This window comes from Zalophus californianus, chromosome 7 (genome assembly GCF_009762305.2).
Source record: "Zalophus californianus isolate mZalCal1 chromosome 7, mZalCal1.pri.v2, whole genome shotgun sequence".
NCBI classification, from domain to species: domain Eukaryota; kingdom Metazoa; phylum Chordata; class Mammalia; order Carnivora; family Otariidae; genus Zalophus; species Zalophus californianus.
The window spans coordinates 71431216-71455846 of NC_045601.1; the positions used below are offsets into that span (position 1 = coordinate 71431216).

Sequence of the window (24631 nt, forward strand, 5' to 3'; positions counted from 1 at the left end):
TGTTTTTTGTTTTGTTTTGCTTTTTAAAGATTTTATTTATTTATTTGAGAGAGCAAGCAGGGGGACGGAGAGGGACAAGCAGACTCTACGTTGAGCGTGGAGCCTAGGACCCTGAGATCATGACCTGAGCTGAAATCAAGAGTCGGACGTTTAACCAACTGAACCACCCAGGTGCCCCTCATCCAATGTTTATTGAAGGTTTATTTTATGCCTGGTGCTCTGTGATGAATAGAATATGCATGGCTTAAAGTATCTTTCCAGACAACTGAAAATTTTGAATTTCTTAATCTTAAATACTATCAATGGAACATTTTCCAATTTCCTACTAGTTATACAGTTTTCAAAGTGCATATTAAACACAGTTTGTGTTTTACTGATGACTTGGGGTCACCATCTTACTTAGGATTGCCAGATAAAATACAGAATACCCAATAAATGTGGATTTCAGATAGAAACAGGTGATATTTGGGACGTACTTGTACTAACAAGTCATAAACAATGAATGATTTGTTTATCTTAAATTCAAATTTAACTGGGCATCTTATATTTTTATGTTAAATCTGACATCCCTACCCTAATTATATGGTGCTGTAGTAATACAGTGATGCCTGAGGTGCAGTTGGACTGATTGTCCTGATATTTCAGTAGCTCAAGGCTGTCGTGCTTTCCTAAGTTTGCAGTTAACTTTGTACAGTCCCTTTCTTTGCTATACAATGATTGCATTGCTTGTTGTAGTTGCTGTATGGCATCTTCAATTTCCTTTTCCCTCTCCTACTTGATTGGTCTGGACTGGGAAATAAGATCCCCAAACATGATTGTGTTTTCTATAAAGTAAGAGTAAATGGTTTCTGAGTAAGGATACAGGTACTTGATGGTACTACATACTTGAGAAAAGCATGCACATTTTAAAATAAGGACTTCACAAAAACTTATTTTGACTGCTCAGAGACTATGCTGTGGTTTCTTTGAAAGTCCCTCAGGATAAGTGAATCATGGCTTATTTCCTGGAGTGTGTTGTTCTTTATAGAGCACTATACAATTAGAAATCAGCCTCCGATGGAGAAGAGGTTAAAGTTAGATATAAGAGAATTTGCAGTTGCATTTTAACCGCAAGATTTTGGATGTGGATCCTGAAAATTTCTAGGAAGAGTGAAATAGATACTGATTTGGCTCGAGGATTTTACAGTTAATCATGCCCTGGAGCTGGGGACTAGTCTAGGTGACCTCTTGAAATCGCTTACAGATATATGGTTTTGATTACTCTAGGACTATCCAATCAACTCAAAATAATGGCCACATCCAAAGTAAGGAAACCAAAGTAATATTAGCCATATGTACAATGGAAAATATGTATTCTAATATGTATTCCAAATATGGTTCTTAGAAGAGGTTCCGGCCAGCCTGCAAAATCTTATGTAGAAGGAATTACAATGTCTGTTCTTCCCTACTGCACTCATTTACACAATAATTAAACAATTTTTTTTGCCGTAGGCAATGCTTGTTCTGAATATAGATTTGAAGTGACTCCTGAATTAGAACTGCTATTCCTAAAGCTGAGCCTACGATTACTCAAACTCAGCATGCAAAGTCAGCAAACACCTCTCCACACCTTACATATTTGCATTTATCTTTATTTGACAACAGAAAAATTGTTTGAAAATGATTTATGGTATAAAAAAGATCTTCAGGCTCAGGATGATGATATCTTATGTCATCCAGCTATGTCTACATTTACTGGCTTTAGTCAAAGAATGACTCATCAGAATCAGATCCTGGGGAATATTTTGGGAGGTGCTAGAAAAATCCAATACCAAGCAGAGACAAGCATCTTGGTAAAACAGTTTTTCTTCAGAGGCTTCTGAGATTGTGGAAATCAGGAAATACTTTCTAGACTGTTGCAAAACTATTCTAATTATTTCAAGCCTTTGAGATTTGTTATAGGCCTTTTAGTCACAACAAGAGCAATTTTGGTCTGTGTAGGTCCCTGGAGCCATTAGCTGTACTATATATTTAGATTCATGTGACCTGATTCAACTTATTAATGTGTTAAATATAGTTTTCTTTTCCTCTTGATCAACAAAATACATATTTACTTCTAAACCAAGTTAAGACTTAGGGTTTTCAAGTATTGTTTTTATTTTGAATTTTAGCCTAAGAAATTTTTTAAAGGTTTTTTTTTTTTTCTTCAACCGCTTTTTTCTACCCTGAAGGGGTTGCTACATTTTAGTGGACATCTATCTTAAGAGACAAGGATAATGTAGGCTACTGGGAGAATAGAGTGATTCAAAAATGTTTATTGAAGAAACATTCGATAGGTATCCGTTGAAGTGTGCAAGTTACTATACCCTTGGCAAGGAACTAACACAGTGGTGGGAGAAGCAGTTTCATGAACAGAGAATTATATTGCAATGTGGTGAGAGTAATGATGAAGATATGAGGATCGGTATCTGTCTCTCTGTGAAGCTATAAAACTAAGACAGCCTTGAAGTGTTGGGAGCGGCAGGGGTGGGGAGGGTACTTACTATAGGAGTTAATGCCTGGGTTGAGTCTTAAAGCCTAAGTTGTCAGGCAAAAAGTGTGGAGCAGAGAGCCTGAGCAAAGACACAGAAGTGAATAGGGAAGTGTTCCCTTGTTTCTCTTAGCTTCTGAACAGGCTCCTCAGTCATTGGTAGTAGAGGAGGCTGCCCCAGCCCTGCCACTGTTTAATAATAACAGAGAGCCCTTTGCAGATATGCTGTGCAGTGGTGATTGCATGGGCAGCTATTGGGACTACAATGTCAAGTTTACCAGATATCCCCTACCACCTTTACATTAAACTCCTCATTTTCCAGGCAGTGCAGGGTAACACAAATGATAACCACAACCCGCTGTATTATAGGTTTCCTAGGGCTGCTGTTGCCAAGTACCATAGACCAGACAGCTTGAACAGCAGAAAAGTATTGTCTCAGTTCAGGAGGCTAGAACTCTGAGACCAAGGAATCTGCAGTATTGGTTCCTTCTGTGGACTGTGAGAAAAAATCTGTTCCATGCTTCTCTCCTAGCTTCTGGTAATTTGCTGGCAATCTTTGGCTTTCTTTGGTTCGTAGACGCATCTTCAAGTTCACATGGTGTTCTGCCTGTTTCCAAATTTCCCCTTTTTATTAGGGTGCCAGTTATATTAGGGGCCCGCCCTACTCCAGTATGGCCTCATCTAAACTAGTTATGTCTGAAATTACCCTCTTTCCAAATATGGACACATTGGGAGATACCTGGGATTAGAACATATGAATTTTGAAAAGACAAAGTTCAATTCCTAACAGTCCCTTTTCAATGTAAGTTCTATAACACAAGGTAAAATCTTAATTTCATAAAGTATTTATCAGAAATATAAATGCTTTGTTATTTGCTTTCCACAGCTTAATCTATCTTTTCCTACTCATTTACATAATATATATATATTCTGTTAATTTGAAATGATATGATTTGAAATTATAAACTTTATGTTTCATGGTGTTAAGAATTCAGCAAAAATTTACCTATTAGGTGTCAGAGATAAGTTGTCGTTTCATTAAATGCTGATCATTTTCAAAAAATATTTCCCAAACAATATATCTTAACATAAAATTAATTAATGTAGCTTAGTCATTGACACAGTATGATTAGGACTGCTGACCTTTAGGTGTTAAACAATTCAATAAAACAGGAATATATTAAATTGTCAAGTGATAGGAATAATAGACAAAATGGTATAAAAGATCTTTTAGTTACTGAATAAATGACAGGAATAAATAAGCACTGGAAGCCTGTATGTGATATCCATAATCATTTGATAATATGGCATTCATACAGAAACTAGTTTTGTATTGGACTGATGATAGTTTCCGTGGGCGAAAGATTGGTGACAATTTTTTACATTATTAATGCTGTATTTGATTTTTATTTTAGGTACCTGAATAACAGTACAACTTTTACAAAAAAAGATTTGCTTATAAAATGGGTTCATTATCTACTCTCCTAGACATTTCATTAACGGTTTTTTATTTAATTTTTACAGTTCACAAGATATACTATACTACAATATTCAACAGATAATACAATTTCTGCTATCACTGGCTTTTTATCCAAAGCGAAACAATTTGTTCTGTACATCTTTCAAATCTACTCATTTGCAGGACAAAGCTGGTTTTGCAGAATTTAATAAATGAATGCAAGAAGCTACCTGGGAAGGGCAAAGCATCCAGTTCATTCAAGGATCCTGTAATCTGATACTGTTCTCCCTTGCAGTCCTAAATAGGTTCCATAATTTTATTTCCTAGCCTCTCATTATGACAGGTTTTGTTTTTAGCACTCTTACTACCGAAATTAATCTGACTTGGACTGTTCGGTTGGCTAAGTTTTCTATTTCCCATTTGTTAAATCACTGTGGGAATGTATCAGGACAACTATGTCCTGAATTTTAAAGGTCTTTTAAGCCTGTTTTCTGCATCGGCTGGCTTTCCTCTCTCCCACTCACAGCCTCTTCTTTTTTCTCTTGCTTAGTTCCTTTTACACTCAAACTGTGTAGGGGATTTAAATTCCAACCCGGAACTCGAAATGGCGCGCCTTGAATGACGGGAGTCGTAGTTTTCGTGACTCCTCCTTAATCGCTTTTCACGCCGATTCCCTTTCGCAGTGAGAAACTACAACTCCCAGAACGCGCCTACGGGGGGGGGGCGTGCCCACCCCTGTGCGCACGCGCCCTGAGGCCGCAGAATTTGAATCGGCGGCGTTGTTATTGACGCCATATTGGGGCCGGCGGCGGGTGGAATAGTCGTACAGTGGAGGGGGAAGCGGCTGGACGTGACCGCTTGAGCTCCTGCTGTCGCCGCCACCTCGCAATCTCTCCACATCGACCGCCACTCTCAAGCTCCTGACCTTACTCGGGCGTATTAGTAGCCGCGTTCCAGCCTCATATCTCACGGGGCTGGTATCGACTTCCGAAGGGAACCGGTCTCAGCGCAGGAGCGCCTCAGGCGCGACGCAAAACTCGAACGGACGGCGGGGGCGGCCGGAGCCTCTCCCGGGGGAGCTGTGCCTGAGGAGGCGGAAGAGCCCCCCCCTGACGCGGCTGTCGTGAGCGGCCGCCGCCGCCCCTCCCGCTCTCGCCCGGGCCGGCCGGGCCACTGCCCCTGCCGCGGAGGCAGCGGCGGCTCTCATCTCCTCACCGGCGCTCCACCACCCGCCTTTCTGCTCTTGAGCCCGTCGGTTAGGCTCTCCTCGAGTCCCCGCTCTCCCCCACTTCCCTCACCCTCCCCTCCCGTCACCCTTCCCCGACCCCACCCGAGCCCGGTCCTCGGCTGCCCCGGCCATGGCGTGCGGAGCCACTCTGAAAAGGACTCTGGATTTCGACCCGCTGCTGAGCCCGGCGTCCCCGAAGCGGAGGCGATGTGCGCCATTGTCGGCGCCCACCTCGGCTGCTGCCTCTCCGTCGTCGGCGGCCGCCGCCACCGCCGCCTCCTTCTCGGCTGCCGCCGCCTCGCCGCAGAAGTATCTCCGAATGGAGCCGTCCCCCTTTGGCGACGTCTCCTCCCGCCTCACCACAGGTGGGACTCGGCCCCGCAGCCGCCGGGGTGGGCTAGAGAACGGGGGTCCCGGGACGCGGAACGCGGCCCCAGGGGTGGGGTGCCGGACTGGTCCTCTTGAGCAAAGTAGTAGAGCGACCACATTTCTTTTAGTTAGGTCCTCCAGCCTCGGCGACACAATAGAAATGGCCTGATGTCAAGGGGGTGGGGGAGTCGGGAGGTGGGGAGGGTCGGGGTTGTGTCTTGCCGGGTATTGTGGGGAAGAGGAAGATCCTTTTCTTAGGGCTGAATGACTGGAATTGAGTGTTTCCGTAGTCTGGAGAGCCCCAGCGGAAATGATCAGAGAGGGTGATATTATTCATAAATTTAGGCGAGAGAAGGGTAACAGTTCACCCGAATCTCGATGTCTGTCTCCCTGAATCGATTGGTTGCAGCTATTAACTGTGGGACTGGGTGGTTTGAGGCGAGGCGGCAGCCCCTCCTCCAGTTCAGACATGGCTGATTTTAGTACAGAGGGGGTGGGGGGTGGGGTGGATGTCACTGGGGCGAGATCTAGGCCTGTCATTAATCACCCACAAGAACGCCACTTTGGCTGAGTCAAGACCTGTTTCCCTAGCAGGGTCAACAACAAAGAAAATGCTCTTCCCGAGTACTGTAATATGATCGTCCTATACGTCTGGACCCTGAGAAACTTGAACTTTTAATGAAAAGCGAATTGTATTGAAAATTGGGCCTGAGTAGCTGCTTTTAGTTGGAGGTGCTCTGTTTCTCCTCAACAGAGTATGTTGGGGGAGAACAGCCTAGGCCTTAAGAATAATAAAGAAATCAACCCAAGATTCTAAGGGACTTAAGACTGTCTTTGCTTTTCATCTCGAAACATTTCCTGAAAGTGACTATGGGCAAATGCCTTTTGGCTGCTTTGTACTGCATATGTATGCCCAGTTTTTTCTGTACTTTGAAAATCCTTGTGTGCCCCTGGCACAGTCCTAGGATAGGCTTTTGTGGACTGGTAGTGTAAATCTCTTTTGTGTGTATAGCATGTAAAGGTTTCATATTTGAGCCTTTGGTAATAATACCATCTGCAGACAAAGCCTTTTCATAGTTTAAGTGTTTTGTTATTAACTTTTAAAAAACTGTGAGCAACATATATCTCTGTATTTGGTAACTTCCATTTGGAGTTGTTTTGTTCAAGTCAGGTTTTTAAATATCCTTCCTCAAATTTTTAGGGACACCCTCAAATGCCTAGGCTACCATTTCTGCTAAGTATTTGACCTCACTTAAGGGTATACTATTTTAGAGTTGTAGCGGGTTTTCAGAGGAATTCTCAGATAATTTTATTTTGTAACTATACCTAAACTTCCTTGTATGTAAAGGCATTCATTGATTTGCTGTTAGGCTTTGCATTAAAAAAGAAACAATCAGTGTTAAGAATGTGCTGGTGATCAACATTATTTTTAGAGTTTGTCTTTTCAGTCAAATGGTATCATTTGAAAATTGAAATGACACCTAGGAATCTGTACTTAACAACAAATAAGGCCACTTAAAAATAGCCCTGGCTAACTAGCCATAAATTTCAGCGGAGCTGGTGAATTAATACAGCGTTAGGTTTGGGAGTTAAAGTATATCTCAATGCTGCAATAGTCTTGAGCATATATGGTAAATCAGCCAGGAGCTATAATACTTGTCTTCACTTTAAAGGGAACTTATTCAGAAAGAATTGTGATCCTTTACAAATTTGTCGTTTCATTGATGCATTTGTAGCATTGGTTAATGCATTTGGCTCCACACTGTCTTAAATTTCAATTGAATGGACAAAAATTTAGTAAAATGACTGGAGTTACTGAAATTGTTTAATCATGATGTTTCAAATTCACGTTTTCCAAAATATTGCTGTCTTCTCTTCTTCAGGGTGTTTTTGACATCTGTGGAAGTTGATCATATCCTGAACTCTTAAAATCACACCCTAATTAATAATTTTGAGTCTGCTAAAAGATAATTTAGTTTTTTCAGCTGATTTGAATATTAACAGAAAAAGTTGGAAAGCAATTGAAATTGCTTAAATTTTGAATTGCTGAAATTTATCTTTTTTACTGTAATTTTGAATAATATCCAACATGTAATTTAATTTGGCTTTGTTTTTAGATGGCCAGCTTGGGCAGGCTCCTGTGTGGTTTTGTAGTCATGTTGTCATAATGGGAGCTGCAGTGTTGTGCAGGTATCAAAGACCTTTTCAGTTTTCTTGTCCCCAATCTTGGAAATAATTTTTCCAAGCACTTAATTTTTAGATTTTTGTTTTAAGAGTGGTAATTCTCAAACTTTACAAGAGTGAATATCTGTGTATCTTTGGCTGAAATAAGTAGCTAGGGTTGGAAATGGAAGGTGACTTACAAAGTTGAGATTGACTGGGACTCTGTGGAAACTTTGTTTTCCTTTCATTTCTGTGAGTTCAAGTATAATTTAAACAATTTAGAACTAGAGTATTGAAGTGAATTTTTTTCAGAGCATGCATATAATTTATTGTTTTATCATCGTTCTTTTCTGGATACTTACATAGTGTGTTTTGACCTGTAGCTGAAATCACGTTGTGGCTTTACTAGTTTCAGGAACTTGGACTGAACCCCTAGTTTATTTTAGTCATCCCAGGGAGGTGATTCCAAAGTTTGACTTGAAATAATTTGAATCTGTATTTTTTAAACTGTTGCAACTTAAAGCCAGGAAAAAGGAAAGGGCTGGCAAAAAAAAAAAAAAAAAAGTTTTATTGGAACACAGCCATGCTCATTCCTTTTTTTTTTTCCCCCTTAAAGTATGGTCCATTGCAGGCTACAACTGCAAAGCTAGTGTTTGTGACAGAGACTGTATTTTCCCAAAGCTCAAGTATTTACTGTCTGATCCTTTACAGAAAAAGTGTGTCCACCCCTGCTCTAGGTTGTTAGCAGTAAGGTTTATAACGCCCAGGATATGAAAAAGGAAAAGTGAATGGGGGAGGGCGGGTGTCACTGGTTGGTGAAAATGAATACCTCTACTAGTAGCTGCATCAGTACTCATCCTGGTAAGTTAGTTGAAAACAGATTCAGAGTGTTCTGTATACTTCTCCAGTGGGTTTTGAAACATCTCAGAATATTACCATCTCTTAGCCAAAGATTGTCATAACATTCCCAAGAACAAAATTATTTTGATAAAACTGAAATATCATATAACGAGACACTGTCAGTCAAATCAAACACATTATTTTTCATAATTGTGTACTGAATGAGAGGTTTGGTGAAGAGATCCTCCTGTGGATGTCAACACTTTGGGAGTTTTCTGGGCACTTTTATACACATTGTTTAGGTCTTGTTACCATTGCTCTAGTCTGCCTTAGCAATTGAGTTGGATGAAGAGTTAAATTCTTTTGTAAGAACTCATTGTATTTGCTGGAAACTTGCCATTAAAAATGGAAATTGCAGCTTGTGAATGGGAAAGGGTTTACAGGAACTTAGATTGTTCAGTAGACATTGATGCATGCCTGCAAACGGAGACACCAGCTGGCTTAAATGAAGTATAAACGGTTCTAGGCAAACAAATGAGATGTCTGTTGGAGGAGGCAGCGTTTCACTTCAGATGTCATTTATATTGAGCCAGAAGTGTTTTTAATATTTTGTGGTTATTTAGACAGCTGTTAAATTGCTTCTAGTTTCTCAGTGGATTTGGCAAATAGACTGTTTTTAATGGTCTTTGTACTTCAAATTTTAAACCTGATATTTTACTTAGGACTGTGTATGTAACTAATTATTTCATATTTCTATGGATTATGCATTTAAGAATCGTGTGTTTATGGCCTTTAAAAGCAGAGCACAGTTGTGTTCATTACTGAGATATTCTGTTTTGAAAGTAGAAAAATAAAGCCTAACTTGAGCACAGAAGAACATAAGGTAAACATGGCTAGGTCAGGAAGCAGTTAGCCCTTCTTTAGGTATAGATGCTAATAGTTACCATGGTTGCCACAGAAATAATTTGAGATGTGAAATATTTCTTTAGTTCTTGAATGGCTTTACAGGAAAAAAAAATACACTGTGTCAGTAGTCAGATCTTTTACTAAGTGTTTGATGGACCCAGGAAGACACAATGGTAGAAAATCACTTCTGTTTTAAAAGGTTGTGAATAAAAGATTCAGTGGAAGTGCCCAGTATTTACGTATTTTTTCTAATTGAAAACAAACTCTTGATTCTCCCTCCACTTAAAGAATACAGAATGATTACATGGGTTAAGTTTGGACCTCTTGGATAGGTGGTTCATGAAACTAGATAAAAGTGTTGGGGTTCTGGTCTTTTTAAATACCTATAACTAATTAACCAGCAAGTTGTGGTCCCCGCAGTCTTTGCATTAACACTGTGCTAGTATTGTTGACTCACAGATGTTCTCTATGCATATGTGAAACCACAGTGAATTTCTTGCCTTTGAAAAGACTACTTTGAAAAAGTGTGAAGGGTGGAATACTTGTTCAAGCCGATATGAACCAGTCTGGCATCTGCAGATGGTAAAGAAGTCTTTAACAAATGAATATAGTTCAAGAGATTCATCTTTAATTTTATTGCTCAGCTTACCAATGTTTCTCAGCTTTCTAAACACATCTGGGAAATGTGATCTATCAATATCAGTCTTGTAGCAAAGACTCTTAACAGGAATTGCCCCCTGATTTTGAGGGGTTATGGTGGGTTATATGGGACTTGTATAGTTTGAAAGTAACCCCAAAGGTATTCTTATCTGCCATACCTTCCCTCTTAATGTCTTATCACAAAGTTTTAAGGTATTTATCAAATTTATTTGTTGAATTAATCAAGCCTTGGCATTTCCAAGGTTCTTAAGAGATGCTGAAGTTTAAAAAAATAATTTCCTTTCTACCCCTTATTCTGTACCAGTTTTTCTTTTTACATTGTTTTAATGCAATGTAGCCACAATATGTGACAGCATGTTTTAAAGAAAAGATTGTGACTCAAACAAATGAGTAGTAATAAGAAATGCAGCAATTAGTTTTAAGACTGAATAATAACTTTTTCTGGTATTTACTTTGGGCCTTTTTTTTTTTTTTAAGATTTTATTTATTTGACAGAGACACAGCGAGAAAGGTAACACAAGCAGGGGGAGTGGGAGGAGAAGCACGCTTCCTGCGGAGCAGGGAGCCCGATGTGGGGCTCGATCCTGACCAGAGCCGAAGGCAGATGCTTAACGACTGAGCCACCCAGGCACCCCTGTTTTGGACCTTTTGATTAATATTTTGCAGTTTGCCAGATTGTGTCATCTTTGTGATGGTAGGGTTTTTTTTGTTGGTAGTGGTTTTTAACCTACCAGCATTAGAAAGACAGCTCATAATATGCTTGTAGTTTTTCTTGGGGGTTGTAACTTACTTTTCTCCTCCTTTTAAAAATCATTAAGTCATTAGTTTTTGTTAAATGTCATAGGCAGATCATCCTGAAATGAACTAGTGCTTTGCAACATTTTGATTACTAAAATTATAATCTTTCCATTAATACGTCTTTTGGGTTTGACTTAATTTTTAGTTTCTAGGTCTATTCATGTACCTGGTTTTTCTCAACATTATTAAAAATCTAAATATTTACTTTAGAAGTCACTTGTTCACGCTTTTATGAACCTCATTTGAGTTCCAGATACTGGTTAAAGAAAGAGACAGTCTCTCAAGGGACTGATAGAACCACCACTGTGGATATTTATTAGCTAGCTAAACTTGAATAAAAATACTGTAATCTTTGTTTTAAACAATCAGTATTTATTTTAATTCCTTGTGGCTATTCATCTACCTAAGCATTATTATATCCACCTTTGGCAGCGTAAGTATTGAAATTGATTTACTAATTAAATCACACTATTACTTTGAAACCTTAAAGTGATTCTTTTTTTTTAAGGTGAGAATTGAAGCTTGTTTATTGGCTGTTTCTGAAGTTGTCTTAGTATACGATGTATATCCTGACTTTAGCATTCATTTTCATTTCCATTAATGTTAGAAAACTCCTAACTAAAGGTTGGAGGGGGAACCCAGAAAAGTTGATTTTGTTTTGTTTCTTTAAAAAAAAAAAAATAGTACTGTTGAACTGATCTAGCAATTGAAAAATAGGATGTAGAGTGGAGGGGTGCCTGGGTAGCGCAGTTGGTTAAGTGTCTGACTCTTGGTTTTGTCTCAGGTCCCGATCTCGGGGTCGTGAGATTAAGCCCCGTCGTCCACCCTGCCTGCCTGGCTTGGTGCTTGAGATCCCTCTCCCTCTCCTGCCCCTTACCCGCCCCACCTCTGCTAAAATAAATAACTAAATCTTTAAAAAAAAAAAAAAAAAAGAGTGGAATTTGAAAAATTGCAGAAAGCCAATTTTTCAAACATTATTGTTCCTAAACTTTGCCTTTTAATTGTTCTAGAGAATTGCCTTGTTCCTGTTACTAAAATACAATTATCTGAAAGAATAACTCTTCTAAGTGGTATAATTGGCTAAAAGTACAGGAAGTTTTAGGTTGATGTGACAGAACAGGGTAACCTGATGTTCACTGTAACAGCCATCCTTGGTCCAAGGTGAAATGGTACATTATCAGAGGCTGGCACTGTTGTAATCAGTCCTGTATGTGTGGCAGTGCTGACCTACCAATTTAGAATAATTCTCCCTTTTAAGGTATCAGTAAAACATTTCTGGTTAGATAAAGATGCCTGTCCTAAGAGGAGGCAGTTTAGAGATATTGAAGTATCCCTTATATAAATACTTGAACGTGACATGAAGACTTCTAAATAATTATTCTCGCCAGTGATCACAGTTTTAGGGCTCTGGGTAGATGAGAATTATGCACTGCTTTGGTTACTATTAACAGTTTGAAGTTTCAGGGTATGAAGTATCAATAATACATAGTAGTAATTGACATCCTGGTTTTTAAAAAATTAGCTTTCCTCCTTGTGGTTTATTATAATTTAGGTACTTGTGGAATACCAGCTAGGTACTGTAGTAATATAATACTGGGGAGGGCAGTAGATGCTGAGCTTAAGTCCTGACGTCAGGCTTGGCTCTGCTTTGTTCCAGCTGTGTGACCTTTCAGAAGACATTGAAGCAAAGTGACATTTTCTTCATCTATAAAATAATGCACATGATGATAGTAATATCTACCTCCTAGGATGGTTGTGAGGATTAAGAGCATTTCCTGTCCCTAAGTGCTAGAGATAGTCACAGTGGGGGCAACCTCAAATGGGACTTTTTATACTGTCCAGCAGTCCTGCCATTTCAGTGAATAACCATGCCTTCTACTTCACAGATAAAATAAGAGCCATCTAATGGCAGCTTCTTCATTTTTCCCAGTACCAACACCATCAATATTTGTGCCTATGCTATTTTCCTTTTAATATTACTGAGGAAGTTTAAATGAGATAATTAAAGCACTTCACACAGTGAGAGAAGGATTCCCCTTCTCCGAGGGAAACTTACCCTCTTGATTATTTTTCTCTTTCAACTGGACCTTTGCTTTGGGCTTTAAATATTGTCAAGACTTCCATTATAAAATAACAAAACATCCTCGTTTTTCTCCAGCAGTCATCCAGATTCTTCCACTTGAAAAACAAATTCAGAGAGCTTTCAAATAGCTCTTGTCAAGTCACCAGTGATTTCCGTGGCTTATAATCAATCCTCATTTTGACCTTTCTTATAACAGCATTTATACTGTTCTCCCACTCACTTCTTTTTGAAATAACTTTTTTCCTTCTGTGACAACACTTTTCTTCCACTTCTGGTTGCTGTTTTCATCTGGCCATTAAACTTAGGAGTTCCTTAGGTTCTAGATTCAGCTGTACTCCTCTAGCTTAATAGCTCCATAAGCAATCACATGCATGCTCCTGACTTTATTTTTCACTTACAGATGAAGCTCTAATTTATATATTTAGTTCAGATCACTCCTCTCAGTTCTGGTCAGGGTGAGTTTGGACCTTTTATTGTTTTATCTTCCCAGAAGCCATTCCTTCACCGAGAAATCAGGATTTTTGTGAAATGTGTTGAATTTTAAATATTCACAGCTAATTTACAAAATATATGGGATAAACAAAAGATGTCTGTGGACTTCCAAACACTGCCTTCTGGTATGAAAGATCGTCTTAATTGCTTTTTTAAAGCAGATGTAATAGAAAAGTAAATGCCATTTGTTCACGGTCAGTCACATAACATGAATTTCATATTTTAAAGGAAGATGTTTTAGGAAAAATGAATCAATATGTTTCCTGTAATGAATAAGTTTAATTTGATACACAGTCAAGTTTAAATTGATTTATAGAATATTTTCCTGCTAGAGAGGGGCATGTCTAATTTTGAACTACAAAAGCCATACAGGTTCGGATGGCGAATATTTTTGTACTTGAAATAGTCTGCTGTTACTGCTTTCTTTCTCCCCTCTATTTCCCAGAATGTCCAATAATAAACCAACCACTTCACTTTTTAATTGCCACAGTAGGGGAGTTATTATTTTAAGGAGGGGATAGAAATATAAATGCCCATAGTTCCCAGGCAAGTAATATAAATGAGTGAAGTAAACTACATGGGAATTAGTGAATTCCAGCCTTGCTACTGATCTGCAGCATCACCTGAAAACACAGTAGAAGTGCAGAATTCCAGGCCCCATCCCTCACAGTCTACATTTTAACAAAATCCCTGGGTGATGTTGGATGCATTAAAGTTTTAGAAGCATTTGAGAATTTCTGCCTGAAAGGTAACAGCCATTCTTCAGCTGAATTTTGTACATAGTCCAGTTTTCCTCTCTTAACAGTAGCCAGAAATCTGACTTTTAATTCAAATCATGAACTTCTTAAATGTTGGCATAAATTCACACTTCTTTTTAAAAAGAAGCTTTTCAGGCCAGACATGTCTTTGGGCTCAGTTTATCCTGTGTATCATCAGTTTGCAACTCTGGTTTCCAGGTAAGTTATAGCTTACCTGGTGTGTGTGTGTATGTGTATGTGTGTTGCTTTTAATAAGTTCTTGTAGGAGATGGGTTTAGTTCTTCAGCTTGATCATGATGCCTAGAGTCCTCAAGGAGTCAGTTCTCTGTCCTTCTGGACCTTATCTTGTTTTCATGGCCATGGTTAACTGTAATAGAAGCTGGACTTTTTGCCATGGCATTAGATGTTTTCTGTAGCATGTATATTTTGGGTTTTGGATTTTGGATGGTTCAATATTCCCTTTCTCTTCCCTGTTTACTGCTTTTTTGGTTTTCCTAGATTGTAAGCTATTTGAGAGAAGATACAGATAGTAAAGAGCTAAACAACAAAAGCAACAAAGCTAACATATCCCTTTAGAATCTGGTGTAATATAAAATACAGAGGTATGAAACAATAAGTATTGGATAGCAGGGAGGAACCTCCTGCTGAATGAGCGTTGTTGGACTCCTTGCATCAGTGACTCCCATTGTGCAGTTAATTTGTAAAATTTATACTTATACCTGCAGGGTTTTAACAGATTGAGTCATCTATTTCAAATAAGTAATCATTAGCTATTATAGTACCAGTGAAATAATAGAATTTGATTGTGATTATGATTTTTCTTCCTCTTGTAGGATATAAATGAATGCCTCTTTACAGTAAAATATATATTGTAAACTTACAATCTAAGCCAGTTGCTTTTGAAGCATTGTAGATAATACCCTAAATGTTTACAGCTATATTATGCTTATTAGGATTCACATTAATCCAAATAGAAGTTAAAACTCTAGATATAATTTGACAGTCTTGTGTTAAAATTTGGTTCCAGGTCCCTCTGACATAGTAGTAATTTTAAAGTGATTTAAAAATGTCATCAACTCATTCTTTTTAGTTAGAAAGTTCGTGGCTGAGTAAGAACATGGTCCTTAAGATTTCTTCAAGGAGAACATAAGAACTGTTAGTTTCTGGACATATATCCTGGGAAAACAGTTTATTTACAAAGATAGGGCTCCATAGCAACTGTTAATTGTGTATGTTTTAATTTATAAAGTAGACATGGCAATGTCTAGTATGTAGTTCAGAAATCTAGATTTGGTTTGTTACTTTATTTGGGGCAGTTCCTTATTTTTAGGTCTTAATGGCTTACTGCAAGTTTTCTGTACTTAATTGTGTACAGTTAGGTTTTCCATTTCATATGTGTTCCTGCCTAAAACTGACAAACTTTGAAGATTTATTATTTTTAAAGATTTTACTTATTTGTCGGAGAGAGAGAGGACACAAGCAGGGGCAGCGGCAGGCAAGAGGGAGAGGGAGAAGCAGGCTCCCTGCTGAGCAAGGAGTCTGATGCAGGAACTTGATCCCAGGACTCTAGGATCATGACCTGAGCCAAAGGCAGAACACTTAACCGACTGAGCCACCCAGGTGTCCCTATTTCCCATTGTTTGAATTACCTGTTTAGATGAACTTTCACTTTATTTTTTCAAAGATACTCCATAAAGAAATTGGCATGTAAGGGTACAAAAATGTCTTACATTCCTAAACTTAAAACTGTTAATGAGAACTGTTAATGTTTGATTTACTAATTATGTCAGTAGGAAAATGGCAAGTCTGTGCAGGTCTGGAGCAAACGTTTGGCTTCACATGTCACAGATTTTTAGACATCTCATGTACTATACTCTAGAAAGACATTTGTAGTTGCTTCTAATTCCGTATTCCTCCCTTTGTTCAGTTCCATCTTTTTGCTGTTTCTCTTCCCTGTGTCAGCTGTTATTTCTTAATCCCATCAACTGCTTTCTTCTGTTTGTATTGACCTTATCGTGCCCAGGCTTTCTTAAGTAATCAGTGGCAACTAAGAAGAGTAAAACAGTTTGGGAGTAGGTTTAATGTTACCACAAGCCAGGCTTTTTCTTTTCACATTTATGTAGATTTTTTTGCTCAGTTTATTTTTTTAAACATTCCAAAGGAATAAGTGCTGACTCAATAATCTCTCACCTGTTAAGGAGGTGGAATTTTGTTGGCAATCTTTATTTAGCAATGAAAATGCCATTAGTCACAGAATTTCCTGATACTGACTTTCACTTCCACCTACAGTGGAAGAAAGTCTTAGTATTTTATGGTGAAAGGAGGATATAGTTTTTAGGATTTTGAAAAGGGATATAACAACCATTTGTGGTGTAGTTTGTTAGGACAACTGTATTTTGCTCTAAGTGATCTGTTGCAAATTCAATCTATGCACATAAGCCAAATATGAAGGCTGCATCGGGGGTGGGAGGGATGGCGTGGCTGGGTGATAGACATTGGGGAGGGTATGTGCTACGGTGAACGCTGTGAATTGTGTAAGACTGTTGAATCACAGATCTGTACCTCTGAAACAAATAATACATTATATGTTAAAAAAAAAAAGGGGAAGAATGAAGGGGGGGACGAACCATGAGAGACTATGGACTCTGAAAAACAGGGTTCTAGAGGGGAGGGGGTGGGGGGATGGGTTAGCTTGGTGATGGGTATTAAAGAGGGCACATTTTGCATGGAGCACTGGGTGTTATATGCAAACAATGAATCATAGAACAACTAATGATGTATGGTGATTAACATAACATAATAAAAAATAAACTGGAATGTGCAACTGATGTATATGTGAAGCTTCATTTGACTTTTTCTTTAATGGAGCATAAATTGTGTTGGCAACACAGTGTCAGATACTACATGTACTTGGGATAAAATGTCACTTGCCAGTTTGATTAGAGATGGCTAGATTTAAGTAGTTCAAGACTAAGTAGACATAAGAACTTTACTGATGAACAGAAGACCTTCGTCCAGCTGGCATAAGAAGTGACTTCAGTCAGCCAGGTGTCTAGGTTGAGTTTAGAATATAAGTTGTGGAAAATTGAATTTGGGGAAATTTCTTGAGTTAACCTCTCCAAACTGAGATAAATGAATTTGAGGCTTGCAGTTAGCTGAGATCTTGGTCAAATTAAGTTGGACTATTCACTGAATAACACTGTTGATTACATGTTACCAGTATTAGAGCATTTATGCACAGAGTGAGGCTTACATGACATAGTTGCATCATATTAGATGTAAAAAAGCATTGCAGGAAATAGCATTCAAAATTATTCAGTTCTTTGGGACCCCTGGGTGGTTCAGTTGGTTAAGCATCCTACTCTTGATCTTGGCTCAGGTCATGATCTCAGGGTCCTGGGATGGAGCCCCACACTGCTTGAGGATTCTCTCCCTCTACCCTCCCCACCCCTCACCTGCTTGTGCATATGTGTGTACCTGTGTTCTCTCTCTAAAACAAATAAATCTTTTTAAAAATTCTTCAGCTCTTTAATTGACAGTATCAAGTTGGCAAAGATGTAGGGCAGCTGGAACTCTCTTATATATTGCTGGTAGGAATGTAAAATGGTACAATTACTCTGGAAGATGGTTTGGCAGTTTAAAGTAAAGCCATGCACTTAGCACGTAATCAGGCCATCCAGTTCCCCTTCTAAGTATTTATCCAAGAGAAATGAAATTTATCCACCTGTAGACGTGTACTTGAATATTCATAGTAGCCTTATTCATAATAGCCCCAAATTGGAAGCAATCCAGATGTCCATTAAAAGATAAGTTGTGTGTGTGCACACACACACAATGGAGTACTGATTTAATAAAGGACTTACTGATGCATGCAACATCATGTATGAATCTCAAAAGCATTTTGCTGAGTGAGAGAACCAGACACAAAAATCTATACTTTTTATGATTCCATTTATATGAAATTTTCAAAGGCAAAAAAAATTTTTCGAGTAGTGAAAGATGAATATTGCGGTGGTAATGAAGGTGAAGGTGGTGAAAAGGGGCATGAGGGAACTTTTTGGGGTGATAAAGTTCTTTATTATGATTGTGATGGTTTTAAGACCTGTATGTATGCATTTGTGAGAAGCCATCAAATTGTACATTTAAATTGGTGAATTCGTTTTGTAAATTATACCTTAAAAATTCCTTAGCTTGTTATGTCATCTCTTTTAAGTATTAGATGGTATGGAAATTTTAAAGTTTTACTACATCTTAATCCTAGGCTAGATATTGTTTGAGACTATCAGATGAACAAATTGAGTTTGTTACAACCATTATTTTGGTACATCATAGTTGCGCTTTGATTTTTGTGAATAAAAGGAAGACTAACAATCTTGAACAGTTGTGATCAGAGTGAGTCACACAAGATGTTAAGGTCAAGTTACTCTGAGTCTAGTACGTTTGAAGTCTTGTGAATAAACTTTAGGATGCTTTATGTACATGACCCTTTTTATCAGAATGGTGGTGGCTGATCAGAAAGTGATAAATAAGCAAAGCTTGCTGTCAGAGACCAAAACATCATTACTTTTAAAACCTTTTAGAACATTGCTACTAAAGAGTTCTGTTATTAAAAAATAAGGATATCTATATTTGTCCTTTTATAGGAAGTTGCAGTAGTTTGGTTTTTTTTTTTTAGATTTTATTTATTTGAGAGAGAGAATGAGAGGAGAGAGAGCACAAGATGGGGAGGGTCAGAGGGAGAAGCAGACTCCCTGCTAAGCAGGGAGCCTGATGTGGGACTTGATCCTGGGACTACAGGATCATGACCTGAACCGGAGACAGTCGCTTAACCAACTGAGCCACCCAGGTGCCCAAGTTGCAGTAGTTTTGTTGGAACCCTTATGAATCTTAAGAAACCCATTTTTACCAAGGTGCTTAACTGTTCAATGGACAGCCATTTTACTTCACATTGGTAACTTCATTTTTAAATTATAGACTATTTCAAATAAATGGAAAAGGACTGAAAATGACCCTTTTTAATATAAGCAAATGTTAAGATTCTGAAAAATGTTATAGATAAAGTATCCCTTATACAACTGTCCAGTGTGATTCTTGGTACTTAAGGTGCAGATTCTTGTATATGTAACAGGTTTGTTTACCCACAAAATTTACATAAATGGAATCTTCTTCACTGGATGTATCTTTTTGCAACTTTGTTCCCTTTTTTTTTCCTCAGTTAAAATAATGAAATTGGCAGAATCTAGAATGTTTAAGGGACTTGATTGATGTCCCCTTAGTCTTATCTTTCAAAAGCCCTAAAAGTTCTTCTTACTGGAGAAAACAATATGTGCGAAGAGATAGAATTAAGTATATATATCTAAGAAAACCACCAATATTAATTTTTTTAAAAAAGGATTAGTCTCATGTAAATTTTTAGCCTTCAGCCAAGTTTTCAGTTCATTTTTAAATTAACACATCATTGTAGAATTGATTGCTAAAATTAGACTCCATTATATTTATAAATCATTTTATTGCCTGATAATTACCACCTTAATTTTTTAATTTTGCTTTGGATTGGGATTAATAAATTTAGGATGTAGTTTCACATGGATGATCTTATCTAGGAGCTAGAGTGGTGGTGAGAAGTCTGTTTTAAGGGAAGTGGAAACCTCAAGAAGGGATTTTCTAGAGAGCCTAAATGGTAACTATTTTGAATTAGAAAATGAGCCATACTTGCCTAAAGGATATGCTTGATAGGATTTTACCCCTGTTTGGGTGGTTGTGGTTGAAGATAATGGCACTGTGGTATAGTGGTTCTTACTGAGTACCCGTTATGTACCAATCACTTTACACGGGTTTTTACCCCGAAGATTCAGAACAACACTTTTTGCTGTTAATACTGTAATAGTCACCGGTTCTGTTGAGTTTAGTATTAATGGCCATGACCAATTTCATATGTGATAATATTTTAGTTCCCATCTACTCTGTCATTTTGTTGACCTACTTACTCTCAGTTCTCACTGGTTTGTGCTTGTATATACATAATGCTCCCCACTTCTGATGATTTATGGTCTTTGAGAAGACTGTTTAACAGTTATGTGTGATGAATAAGTGGCCTTTGAATTTGGGATTTTTAAGAATCTGAGTGAACTAAAGTGAACTAGAAGTTCACAAGATTCCCTTATCTTTACATTGAATGAAAAACTTAAATTTATCTTTTGCTAATGAGTGCTAAGAAAGAATGGTGTTAATAGAATAGCTGAATTCCGGGTGGTGTGTATGTGCTAGTTCTGAATGAGTGCTCCCATTAATGCTGAAACAAATTCCTCGAGAACATCAGTTTCCTGGATGTTATTTGAAGAGAATATCTTCAGTGGATTGATGGTACTAAGTAATTGTTGGAAACCCAACCTTTTTTTAAACTTCATGGTTTTCATCTTGCCAAAATTATTTTTTCTAGAACAAATTCTGTACAACATAAAACAAGAGTATAAACGCATGCAGAAGAGAAGACATTTAGAAACTAGTTTCCAACAGACAGATCCATGTTGTACTTCTGAGGCACAACCACACGCATTTCTCCTCAGTGGACCAGCTTCACCAGGTAATAATAAATTTAATAAGTGAAAGGAAATACTTAATATGGGAAAAGGTGATCAAAGTTGTTTTTAATCACTCAAGCTTCTGTTTTTCCCCCTTGGTTTTTAAAAAATATTTATACAAATAATTCATGGTCTCTTAGAATATGGCAGAGTAAGTACTTGCTACCTGGATTCTCACTACTCAGAGATGACCACCTGGATAAAATATAATATCCCTCAAGTGGACTTCCCATAAGTGATATGATTTGTAGCCTTAAGAAAAAAATATTAACGATATGCCATGTATATTTCTGTTAAGTATAGGTGTACCTTGCCATGGTTGAATACTATGCTATTTTATGGACTTCCCATAATTATTTAACCATTAATGAAGATAATCAGACTGAATTTCTGGTATTAATAGCATTTCCTTGTACATATACCTTTACACACTTGTCCTATTAGGATAGATTCTCAAAGGTGAAAAGTGGCTCTTATCTTTAGTAAAGTTCTCAGCAAAATAGTTTTCTTGTGACCAAAGTTGCCTGCCCCCTTTCCTTCCCTTCCAGCAGGGATAAGAAAACCTGGCAGAATAGAAAAACATTCAGGGGCTGCTGGCTGGCTCGGTAGATAGAGCATTCACCTCTTGATCTCAGGGTTGTGAGCTTGAACTCCACGTTGGGGGTAGAGTTTACTTTAAAAAAAAAAATCAAAATCTATAAAATAGACAAAATTAGGAAACATAAAATTGTTCAAAACTAAATTCAGTTGGGGGCGGGGGCAGGTGAGTAAGTGCGTTAAACATTAGGGGAGATGAGGGTCGAGACTAGACTTAAATCAGCAGGAAACTAAGTTTGTCATCATTTTTAGTCAGTTTACTTGGATCAACTAACTGGCAGCCTCAACTAACAAAGCTAGGAATTTGAAAGTAAAGATAGCCTTCATTGTTGTAGTTAAAGCTAGTATACTTTATCTTGTGATAGACACAGCTCTAATAAGCATAATTAACTAACTGGTCCCAGCCATGCAGGTTTCAAAAAGCAAGTGAATAGAGGAATTGGGGGTACCAGGGACAGATACACAGAGTAGGACTATTGATAGCAAATCTGTGTATTTGAGTATGTATAAAAATATTTGCAGCAGTATTAAAATAGATACATGATGTCATAATCCTGAGTTCTCAAAAGATTAATTTCAGATGTTCTTTTCAATAAATGAAGAATGATGTTTTTGGAAAATCAAAGTTCCTTAAGTAGTACTTTAAGAGGAATGCATTCTGAAGAAATCTTTTATATCAAGTATCACTAGCTGAGGATGATACGTGGCTGTTCGACTAATACTCTTTAAGGACTTGGAACCATAAAATGTAATGTTGAATATTAGCAGTATATTCTCCGTATTTATTTTTACCAAGCTGTCTCCTAGCTGTTGTTATTTAAAAAAACAAAAACTTTGTATTTGTACTTTTCTCCAGTCACCCTCAGACTTTTTACCTTATAATCTGATCGCATACATCTTGCTGTTTTTCTAGAGCTGTAAGCTGCTGATAGGATTAAACCTGTTTTAAGACTACTGATAGAAAATACTTTTATACGATAAATAAAATCTTAAAAAAAAGAAAATGCTTTTATACGAACACTGAAAAAGATCCAAATCAAACGTCTTCAGTTAGAAGATACCTTTTATGATGGCTCTAAATCATGTGCTTTTTCTGTTCATGTTATACATAGGGACTTCCTCTGCAACATCCTCACCATTAAAAAAAGAACAGCCCTTATTCACTCTACGGCAGGTTGGGATGATCTGTGAACGTTTGTTGAAAGAACGTGAAGAGAAAGTTCGAGAAGAGTATGAAGAAATATTGAACACAAAACTTGCAGGTATGAGATGAGCTTATTTTAAAGTCTCCCAGAGAAAAAAGTAGAAAAACAAAGTCTTCCAGAAACTCACTGTAAGAAATGATTATTTCCCACGTGTTCTTAATGTCAATTAAATTACCCTTTCTATCCACTGGTTACAGTATGTTTTCTAAGAACCAGTTGAATTTCAGTTTTAAGAAAGGAAATGAACCTTCTTGTAGCTCATGGCCCTCCTTAGTGACCTCAAGAAATTGTGTTAGTTAACCAACAGTATTAACGTGAACTAGATTTTTCCTTTGATATTCCTGTGCTAAAAACTTGACTGTGGCTACTCACCTCAATTTGGTTTTGGATTTTTAGACTACATCTTTCATGATAACTTTCCCATCAGCCTAGACACATTTATTGTGTATGGTCAGTTAATGAGGATTTTTTCCCCCGATTTTAAGCCACACACTACTGGGTATTGATAAGTAGAAGCTTTTTTATTCTAAAGTTGTTAAATGAAGGTGCTAATATAGGCAAGAGAATTTGCTTAGTTCTTTTTCTGTGACATCTCATTAGGTTACACGTGGATGCTTTTCAACATACTTTGTTAAGCTTTTGTTTTCCTGTTTCCTCTCATTGCAGTAAACTGCCATTCATAGATCACTTACAATAAACCCTTTATTTTTATTTTACTTTAAAATTTTCATTGTTATGTTAATCACCATACATCATTAGTTTTTGATGAAAACCCTTTATTTTTAATAGATTAAGAAATAAGCTCCCAGCCTATACATAAGATCATGTGATTTGGACTAAAATGTAGGTTTCCTGACCAAGTTCTGCTCTTTCATTTGATAACACTACTATTATTACTATTACTACTGAGGTTATGTGTCTGATTCAAAGGGCCAACTTGTAATTGTTTCACTATACATCCTAGATTTTTCAGTTTATCTGGCTCTAATATATTAGTATATTTTGCAAATCATGTAATTGATATGTACCTTTATTTATAGAACAATATGATGCATTTGTGAAGTTTACGCATGATCAAATAATGCGACGATATGGAGAACAGCCTGCTAGCTGTAAGTATTTCATCTCTAAACTGAATGCAAAGCCATCTTTTAAAGAGAAGACATTTATTATAATTATCTACATACTCAAGAGAATTTAACAGAAAATCATGGAGAAAAAGGCTGGAGGAAATAGGCAGTAAAATTTTACTAAGGTTTACTTTTGGTTACTTACCTAAGGGTAGTGTTGGGGATGAAGATCTGGTATGTCTTTGAATTTTGACCTGGACTTTGCACTAATTTTCCTTTTCCTCCCCCTTTAGATGTTTCATGAATCACGTTTTCTGCATTTGTGGGCTGCCTTGTTCCTTGTTGAGTTGTTGCGAGAGGTCCTAATTATGACATGCAGCAATGCCAATACCCCCCTGTGAATACAGGTTATTTCAAGCTTTCGTCAGTGGCAACCACTCTTAGGCAGCAACTGGTTTTGGAAATTTCCCTGATGTCAGTACCATCTGGATGTGGACCTTTGCTACCTGTATTAATGCCAGTGGCCTCATTTGCTGTATTATTACAATTTGGCTTCTTATATTAATATGTTTGAAAAGGATTAAAGCTGGTATTCTAAGAACATGCCCTTCACTGGTTGTGTAAATAAAACTGTAGAATTGACACTTCTGATGAAATTAGTGTGATTTTAATTGTGCACTACAACCAAGCTGTAACCAGTTAATAATTTAGAATGTAATCCCAGGACATTATTAAGCAAATAAATAGCCTACAGTGCTTCCTGTGAAATGGTGAAGGAGGGAGGGCATTTCTGTATTCCAGGACTTCTTGGGGTTTCAGAAAGGGTTTCTAGGATTTTTTTTTTCCTTAAGTTTTCTTTTTTTGCAGTAGTTTTTATTTATTCTATCAGTCTTTTTAACAAATGTTTATTGCT

General features: G+C 37.6%; 1 protein-coding gene across 1 annotated transcript; it reads left to right on the plus strand.

Moving 5' to 3' along the window:
* The first annotated feature begins 4728 nt into the window (after nt 1-4728).
* On the plus strand, nt 4729-24360 carry AKIRIN2 (akirin 2). Its single transcript, XM_027601099.1, has 5 exons — nt 4729-5561; nt 20705-20848; nt 22556-22705; nt 23689-23760; nt 24012-24360. Exons 1-5 carry the CDS (start codon nt 5327-5329, stop codon nt 24020-24022), a joined length of 612 nt encoding a protein of 203 aa, XP_027456900.1. The 5' UTR covers nt 4729-5326; the 3' UTR covers nt 24023-24360.
* The last annotated feature ends 271 nt before the right edge of the window (nt 24361-24631 follow it).